Source organism: Eleutherodactylus coqui, chromosome 1 (assembly GCF_035609145.1).
Source record: "Eleutherodactylus coqui strain aEleCoq1 chromosome 1, aEleCoq1.hap1, whole genome shotgun sequence".
In the NCBI taxonomy this organism is placed as follows: domain Eukaryota; kingdom Metazoa; phylum Chordata; class Amphibia; order Anura; family Eleutherodactylidae; genus Eleutherodactylus; species Eleutherodactylus coqui.
The window spans coordinates 204,473,101-204,482,427 of record NC_089837.1 but is presented as its reverse complement, the minus strand read 5'-3'; the positions used below and the strand labels follow the sequence as shown (position 1 = coordinate 204,482,427).

The 9,327-nt window shown below is 46.8% G+C and overlaps 1 protein-coding gene across 2 annotated transcripts; it reads right to left on the bottom strand.

Moving 5' to 3' along the window:
• Positions 1 to 5,797: 5,797 nt before the first annotated feature.
• LOC136611279 (collagen alpha-2(I) chain-like) lies at positions 5,798 to 9,110 on the bottom strand. 2 transcript variants are annotated; one of them, XM_066590745.1, is made up of 2 exons: positions 8,717 to 9,110; positions 5,798 to 6,301 (listed from the first exon to the last, which is right to left on the bottom strand). In XM_066590745.1, exons 1-2 carry the CDS (start codon positions 9,036 to 9,038, stop codon positions 5,874 to 5,876), a joined length of 750 nt encoding a protein of 249 aa, XP_066446842.1. In that variant the 5' UTR covers positions 9,039 to 9,110; the 3' UTR covers positions 5,798 to 5,873. The 2 variants fall into 2 exon arrangements, with proteins under 2 accessions (XP_066446842.1, XP_066446849.1); XM_066590752.1 differs by having other exon boundaries at positions 8,768 to 9,110.
• Positions 9,111 to 9,327: the final 217 nt, after the last annotated feature.

Here is a 9,327-nt window from a genome sequence, read left to right as displayed (position 1 = left end):
TTGCAGCCCCTACGCTCTGCCGCAGAGATCACATGACATACGGACTGCGATACACACTGCGCATGCACTGGATTCTGACGTCACGGATATGCGCAGTGTGACTTTTTTTTCTCAAATTCCCCCATTCTGTGTAGAGCGGGGCTCCGTATTAAACACCGTCCATTCAGAGGCATTGCGGGACGGCAGCGTCACAAAACACAGTCCTTCAAGATTTCCATATGAAACAGAGAAACAGAGCATGCTGCGATTTATTCCTCCTGCGTATCATGTGCAGCGCTCCCTCGCAGCTCCAACACATAGAGTCCAGAGTCTTTCATCGCCTCCATTCACCGTGTGTTACACACGGGAAATACGAGGGGATAATACGCTGTGACATTACGCCCATGTGAATGAGCCCTAAAAGGAATTATTAGGAGAATTTAGCTGAAAAATAGTTCCTTCCTGCTCATTTGCATATATTACTGAGCGAACAATGTGATTGGCTGATGCTGTAGCTTGGGAATCAGTGCAGCAGATTTCAGCTCTGGAGCACTGGATTCTTACGGCAGTTTAGTGACATCTGCACAGTTGTTGGTGATGATTGGGGGTCTATGGAATTGACTACTCTGTGTTGGTGTGAGAATGACAAATAGGAGGAGCTCTACAAAGACTGCAGGGGGCAGCAGTTTAGTCTCCAGCTCTGCGCTCCTGCACATCCCTGCTATACATCACACTATAGATTAGGCCGGCGCTACACACAGCTTTAGCCGCAGCAGGGCTCACACAAACAAAGATCGCTGTGTAGCCCTGCAGCCTCGCACTGCCGATGGTCTCAGCGCAGTCAGGGTGGGAGTCACAGGTGGTTGTGACCATGTCACAGTGCAAAACATCCAACCTCGTCCCGGTAGCCTACAACTTGCAGTGCAACGGCACAAGTCCAATGGCAGTGTGAGTTTGCAGGCTTCCACAGTGATGTTGGGTCACATGACTCCTGTCGCAGGCAGACTCTGTATCACCGCACACTAATGCTTTGACCGTACGACTGATAATTCCCCTTTATCCCTGTTTTCTTACTACTACTGGCAGATATACTGAGACGATAGGAGTTGTTCTTTTTGTACATTTGGGACTATAAGGTCTCTGGCACACGAACATACAGTGGGGAAAAATAGTATTTAGTCAGATACCAATTGTACAAGTTCTCCCACTTAAAAAAGATGAGAGGCCTGTAATTGACATCATAGGTAGACCTCAACTATGAGAGACAACATGAGAAAACACATCCAGAAAATCACATTGTCTGATTCCACATACATTATAGTATGAATTTCTATCGGCTCACAGCAAGTGTTTACTTGACTTTCTGGATCATGAATTGACAGCTATATAAAAAAAATTGGAAATTTGTGTGTCCATATGACAAGTGCCATATGACAAGGCCTAAAGAGACAGGACCCCACAATCCATTATCCCCAGGGTAAATGGCTGCTCTGTGCAGGCCCAAAATTCTGCAAATTCTTGTGCAAAGTGGCCATTCCCCCTGGAGTGGCCCCAATAGTAACTGTGCCCCCTGCAGCGGCCCCAATAGTAGCAGTATTCTCTGCAGTGGCCCCAATAGAGAAAATATAGCCTGCACCCACTATATTAGTATAATTCACACCAGATAACTGCCTCATAACTGCTAAAGATTTCTCCTTCTGGCACAGGAGCAGCCCAAGACACATGTAGTAAGTAGCATACGCCTCATAACCCCTTAACGCCACAGGACGTAAAGTTACAGTACTGGTTACAGTTTCTAGTCTTAATAAATCAGCCCCATTGTGTTTGAAGATAGAAGAAAAACGTGTTCTGTCCCAGTCCAGCATAGAGAGGGTCCTGGAGGCGATTGGGGAAGAGTTGGGAGGATCCCCGACCCGCATTCCATCCCATGAATTACACCTGCTGCTCTGACTCTTTATATAGAAGTACTAGGGAGTGATGGCTGTAAGACAGGAGCAGACAAGAGGGGTAAGACCAGGGCAGAGACTGCTGATGGGGCTGTGCTACTAGCACTGAGGAGGGTTTTAGTTTGCTGGGATGAGTTGGTTATTTATGTTGCTGTGAGAAATGTCCCCTCCGTACAGCTGGATAATATACTGCAACTGTTGTACTTTATAAGGCTGAATGCACACGGGTGGAAATTCTGTGGTGAGATTTCATTTGGCATTTCCGCTGTTGCACACTTGCATAGGATTGCAGTGGTTTATGCAATCCTATGCAGACAGCTGCGATTGTGATTGCAGAAAACATGTGCGATAACCAAATCGCAGCATGTCCTATGTCAGTGCGAGCCTTGCAATCGCTGACCCGCTGGTCCTGCACTGCGCATGTGCGCCAGCCGGCACATCCACAGAGCGAAGATGCCGGACAGATAAGCCATGGGTCACTGCAGGGGCACAGGTCTCATCCGGTTGCGAGAATCTTGCAGTTGGAATCCAGGTACTGGTGTATCTTGTCTCCACTGGAAGTAGGGGTAGAGACATGGGTTAGCCAGGTTGACAGAGGGGAGGGCCAGGTGAGTCCCACAGGTTGTGAATGGCTAATGCAGGCTCTCACAGTCCCCGATGGGCTCCCACCAGCTGCTGTCAGAGTATTGCATCTCCCCCATCTTCACTGACCCCAGGGCCCAACTCGCTCGTACTGTCCCCACATCTGCTGCACCTTTGCTCACAGTCCCAATGTCTCTTCGGCGATGTCCTCCGCTGCGCTGTAACTCCCCACCTCCCGCCGCTGTCCTGCGCTGCTCCAGTCCTCCGCTGCACTGTCTGTCCCTCACCATCTCTGCCGCTTTCCTGTGCTGACAGCCTCCCAGCCTATGTGTTCCAATCCTCTGCTGTGCTGTCACTCACCATCCCCACTGCTCTCCTGCTCTGTCATTCTCCAGGGACATTGACAGCAGTGTGGTCCGGACTGCAGATGGGAGCTGACAGTCTCTGGAGTCGGGACAGTGACTGCAGCGGGGTCCGGACGGGAGATAGGAGCCGACACCCAGAGATGGAAGGGCTGCAGGGGCAGCCAATCAAAAGCTTTGGGCGTCACCTGCCTCAACACAGCTCAATTATGTCTCCACCCCAAGCATCCGGTCAGGGGCGTACCTAAAGGCTGAGGGGCCCGGGTGCAAAAGTTCAGCTCGGGGGCCCCCCCCCTTGGGCCTCCACCCTACACTCCCCCATACCCATATCGTGCTGCGGCTGCATACATGATCTGCCCCTTGGTTTAATCTTTCCAAACATGATACATTTCCTGCACATGAACATTTGTTTGTAGCCCCGCAGGCCACTCTCACACACCGCTTTTTACCGCTATTAGCACAGCGCCCCGAGTGCCGTACTCACCACGGTATAACACTCCCATAGATTTTAATGAGCTTACTCAAAATTGAGCTGGAACGCGGTGTCCCTATCACTGTGATTTTCGAGAGCTGTCTGTTCTATTTTTGCATTTTTGTGGTTTTTAACACATCTCCTCACCCATCACAATGATGGGGCGCATTAAAAAGCGCTGTCAAATGCTGTAACCTGTGTTCAAAAAGGCTGCTCGAAACTCTGGTAAAAATGCCACGATTACAAGCTGCGTTTTCTGAACACGTGTGAGAGCAGCCTTAGGGGGGTCATGTTTTTGTTGCACTTTAGAACCACAATTAAGACACATAAAAAACCTGCATGCAGTATTTAAAGACCGCGTACTTAGGGTGACGACCCACTACAGTTTTTTTTCACGGCAAAATTTGCAGCATTTTTTTTTCTGCAGGGGTCTATGGGCCTTGTAATGTTAAAATCACAATCGCGCAAAATCGCGATTTTGCGGTAAATTGCGATTTTGCGCGATCGCTATTTTAACATTAAAAGTCCCATAGACCCCTACAGAAAAAAAAAAAGCTGCGAATTTCGCCGTGAAAAAAAAACTGTAGTGGGTAGTCACCCTAAAGGAGCTGCAGACACTATTAATAACCGCATGGGGTTTTGATGCGTTTTTTTCCTTGTGTGTAAAGGGTGCAAATAAATACAGTAAATCCAGGGAGATATATAACTTATACCAGAGAGAGATAGAGAGATAGATAGATAGAAGATATGAGATAGATAGATAGGAGATAGGAGATATGAGAGAGATAGGAGATATGAGAGATATGAGAGAGATAGGAGAGATAGGAGAGATAGGAGAGATAGGAGAGATAGGAGAGATAGGAGAGATAGGAGAGATAGGAGAGATAGGAGAGATAGGAGAGATAGGAGAGATAGGAGAGATAGGAGAGATAGGAGAGATAGGAGAGATAGGAGAGATAGGAGAGATAGGAGAGATAGGAGAGATAGGAGAGATAGGAGAGATAGGAGAGATAGGAGAGATAGGAGAGATAGGAGAGATAGGAGAGATAGGAGAGATAGGAGAGATAGGAGAGATAGGAGAGATAGGAGAGATAGGAGAGATAGGAGAGATAGGAGAGATAGGAGAGATAGGAGAGATAGGAGAGATAGGAGATAGGAGATGAGAGATAGATAGAGGAGGGAGACAGGCAGATACACACACATATATACACTTACCCCAGGGCTCGGTCCACTTCTCCTCCATGTGACAGCAGCAGCAGGAGAGGTAAACTCAGAGACTTCCGTGCAACAGGAAGCAGGGGGCAGCACATGATCACATGATCATTGTGCCCTGCCGGCCCATGTGACCTCCTCCCTCCTCCCCTGCCGGCCCATGTGACCTCCTCCCTCCTCCCCTGCCGGCCCATGTGACCTCCTCCCTCCTCCCCTGCCGGCCCATGTGACCTCCTCCCTCCTCCCCTGCCGGCCCATGTGACCTCCTCCCTCCTCCCCTGCTGGCCCATGTGAGTACCTCCCTGCTTTTCCTCTCAGGCTGGCCGATCAGGCTGAAGCATTATGCGGGGGAAAGAACAGCCAGCCATTAATGCACTGAATGTGCATGTGGGTATGGCGAAGGGCGACCCCGGGGCCCCTTGAGCGCAGGGGCCGGGTCGCCATGGCGACCCCAGCACCCCCTGACGCTACGCCTATGCATCCGGTGGAGACGTAAAGCACCAGTCCCCGGAATCCAACCAAGCCGCATGCATTCCCCATAACTCCTTAGGATATGGTAATACTGTGGAACTGCTGTGGATTCCACATTGCAGAGTTTGCTGTGAAGAATCTGCAACATTTCACAGTACCAGACTTCAAGAAGCCTTGGCCACACACTGGAAAAAGTAATTTCATTTATTCTTTTTTATGCCAATAATTGACATAATTTCTGGTATAAATCTAAAATTCTGGTGCATGGACGGACACACAAATGTGGCATATCTATTAATGGGCCTCTTAATAAATTTGGAGAATCTTGTGCCAAGGTTTGTAACAAATTTCAGTACTAGATTTTCACCCATAATTTATTAATCCTACTTATCAAAATTCTGGGAGTTAAGGAAACGGCAGTTTTTATAGCTTCCTTTTTCTTCAATGAGAACTACAGAAACTGCACTAAGCTCTTGACTCTATCCATATCTGGACGGGTGTCCAGTAGTGTTTTGCTCCTTTAGGTGCTTGACTAGCACTCAATGACAAGATGCTTTCACACAATCCTTCATCTTGAAGAATCTTGCTTTATGGCCTGCCAGAGTGTATGTCCTCAGCCCACAGCTTAGAGGGCCCCTAGTTCAAGGTAAAAGCCAGGTCACAGGCTACTACTGAAAGTAGGTGTAGGTGGATTTAAAAACAGTACACATTACAGTAAACAATAAGTCTTTACTCGGCAGCTAAATTAGAGTTAGAGTCACTAATTGGGCACAGTTTCAAATACATTGGCTGGCTTTACAACTCAGCAACACTCTTTGCCTGCAAGCCATTGTAAGAACAAATAGTCTCTTAAACAGCAGGGCGGCCTCTGTCTTGGGTGGAGCCGAAGGGGCCTCTGTCTTGGGTGGAGCCGAAGGGGCCTCTGTCTTGGGTGGAGCCGAAGGGGCCTCTGTCTTGGGTGGAGCCGAAGGGGCCTCTGTCTTGGGTGGAGCCGAAGGGGCCTCTGTCTTGGGTGGAGCCGAAGGGGCCTCTGTCTTGGGTGGAGCCGAAGGGGCCTCTGTCGTGGGTGGAGCCGAAGGGGCCTCTGTCGTGGGTGGAGCCGAAGGGGCCTCTGTCGTGGGTGGAGCCGAAGGGGCCTCTGTCGTGGGTGGAGCCGAAGGGGCCTCTGTCGTGGGTGGAGCCGAAGGGGCCTCTGTCGTGGGTGGAGCCGAAGGGGCCTCTGTCGTGGGTGGAGCCGAAGGGGCCTCTGTCGTGGGTGAGGCCGGTCTGTTCAGCATCTGGAAAAAGGAAAAATAAATAAGTAAAGCAATTAAATTTGCCTCTCGGCCGGTCTGTCCCGCGTCGGGCCTCTCGGCCGGTCTGTCCCGCGTCGGGCCTCTCGGCCGGTCTGTCCCGCGTCGGGCCTCTCTCGAAGAATATGGTAAAAGAAAATTTAATTAAAATTTAACAAACAAGTGTTGGGGTATAGAACAGGTGAGTGATGTGAGTAGTCCTTTAACTCTTTTTCTCCTGGAAAATACTTTACCAAATTCACAGTATACCTATATATATCTCCTCTCAGTAATACACCATCGCTAGACAATACGCAGTTTACTGTCCTGCTCAAGTTGACTGAACGCACTTGGACAGAAACAATCATTTGGATGGCTCTTTTCAGAAGCCTCTTGCTGCCACACCCGAAGTCAATGAACATTGATCTGCACTTTTAACTCCTTATATGGCGCAATCAATGTAGATCATGGCATGTAAAGGGTTAACAGAAAGAGGGCACTGCTTCTGTGACCTCATTGGCCCCCCGTGATGTAATGACGGTGGGCCAATGGTTTGCCATAGTAGGATGAACGCTACTACAATCGATAGGCATTGCAGTAAGAAGTCCTACAGTGCCTTATCACAGGAATATGATGTGTAAAAAAAGAAGAAAAAAATATTTTTGCACTCTTTCCCCTTTTGTGTAAATAAATAAAACTCTTCGTATTGTGCTATACATAATTGTACAATTAATTGAGCATCTTGCACGTTAAAAATGCAAGCAAAATGCTTTTCTTTTTGCCTCCCACAAAGGCAGATAAAAGTGATCAAAAAAGACATATGTAGCAAAGTGGTACCAATAAAATCACAACTTGATATGCAAAAAACAAGACCTCTAAGAGCTCAGAAAATGAAAAAATTGCGATGTAGAAAAAAAAATCCAAAATAGTGTTTTTATTGTAAAAAAAAGTGGTAAAACCTTAAAATAAGAATTTTGGTATTGTCATAATTGAACCGATTTGCAGTAAAAATGTATCATGTCATTTATGCTGCATGATTAAAGCTGTAAAAAATGGTAGAATTTGTGTTATCTTTCCCTGCTCTCAAAAAAAAATGTATAAATTTACAATATAGCATATATACCCAAAAATAGTTCCAATAATTCCCTTGGCAAAAAAACAAGCCCTCATATGGCCAAGCCAATTAAAAAAAATTACTTTTTAAAAGGGAAGATGAACCCCCCCCCCCCCCCCCCCCAAAATCGTTGCACCCTTATGCCCAAAAGGCAATGACCTTAAAGGGTTTTAGAGAATGGGGATTGGGTGAATGAGATTACCCCCCCCCCCCTCTAGTTACATTCACCCTGTTGTAAAAGCACCCTGTTTTTGCAAACTGACTTTATAAATGGTTGGTAGCCCTGAATTTGGGTGACTTGACAGGTTTGTTATAACAGAGCACATTATTCTGCGTACCATATGGGAAGGACGAGTGCCTTCAGCGCTTTTTATACATACAGTGCCATGAACAGTGACAAGATAAAACTGTTCATTTCCGCAGTTTGCCTTATTTGTTGCCGTTTTCTATGTAGGTGTGTACATTATATGCCCAACCTGCACTGATATGAAGTATTCTGTGTATTGCTGTGATCCTTTCTACTTATAATTATTTGTTTTAGATATATATGAGAGGTTTTTAATTTTTCAATATATTTTATTTAAAAAAAAAATACTTTTTTTTTAGTTCCATTAGGGGACTTGAACATGCGATTACTGACAGACTACACAGCAATACTTCTATATTGTATCGTGTCACTGTTGAGACATAAAAGGCCTTAATACAGTCCCAGGAGCATTAACGAGGCCTTGGGTTGCCATAGTAACCCCTAGATATCCTATGGTTGTGTTGCAGGGAGGGCTGAAGGAGATACCCTGTAACGCCATAGATGCTGCGTTCAGCATTGAGTGTGTAATATAAGTTAAGCAGCTGGCATCTGGTCCCAGAAGATGAAGGGGGATGTCTGCTATTTAACACATTCAGCACCCTCTGTGCTTGGAGCCGGCTTGGCTCCCATACATGTACAAGTTAACACCTATATGTTAAATGCTGGTTATTTCATTAATCCTTTATTAGTTTTGTCATTTCCAGCGATGCAATTTTTAGCAATATCCTATGAAAACCCTATCTCAATGGCTATTCAGAGTGTGTATGTATGTGTGTGTATATATATATTATATTTCTGTACATAATAGTCACAAAAATATATTACATGTAGAATATCTGGCAGTTCAGCCTACAGCATTAGGGTGCGTCACACGGGCAAGAATGATTTCGGTGTGGACTTCCTGCACGGTGAATCAGCATATGCTGCAGATTTCACAGTTTTTAATCTAAAAGGTGAAATCTGTGGAAGTCCACACCAAAATCCAAGACAAAATCCTCACCGTTAAACTGCCTTAAATGACTGCTAATCTTTGTGTGACTTGGTTGCTTACGACTCCAGGCGACCCCCTCGCTGGCGCTCCTTGAGGCTGACGCTGCGGCCGGCACCGGCTTCCCCTCTGACAGCTGCGGTTCACTGGTCCCATCAGGTAATAATCCAGTCCTTAATGTCTGTTCCGTCTGTCCTCCAACGTATTTGGCCCCTAGATGGGTCTCCGCTGCGCTCTTTGTCTGCCTGGTCTTTGCTACAGGATAGATCTCCTTGGACTCTCTGAAGGACTTGCTGTTGCCTCTTCTTCCTTCTCCATCTGCCACTGTCACCATTTCTCCTCTTCTGGCTTCTCCAGCTGTTCCTGGCAAAATCCAATCCAGTTATATTAACATCTTGTCAGCAGCACCAGCAGTTCTCATCTGGCGTCTGACTGACCAACTGCCACTTTTCCTTCTGGAAGCTCCGCCCACTCCAGGCTCCGCCCACTTCACTGCACTACTCAAAGGATAACTGTTATGCTGTGTCGCACGAGAACTAAGTTAAAGAGTCCATATCACCCTTTACAATAGTAAATATATGCTATATATATATATATTAGTGTGTGTGTGTAAATGATAATCC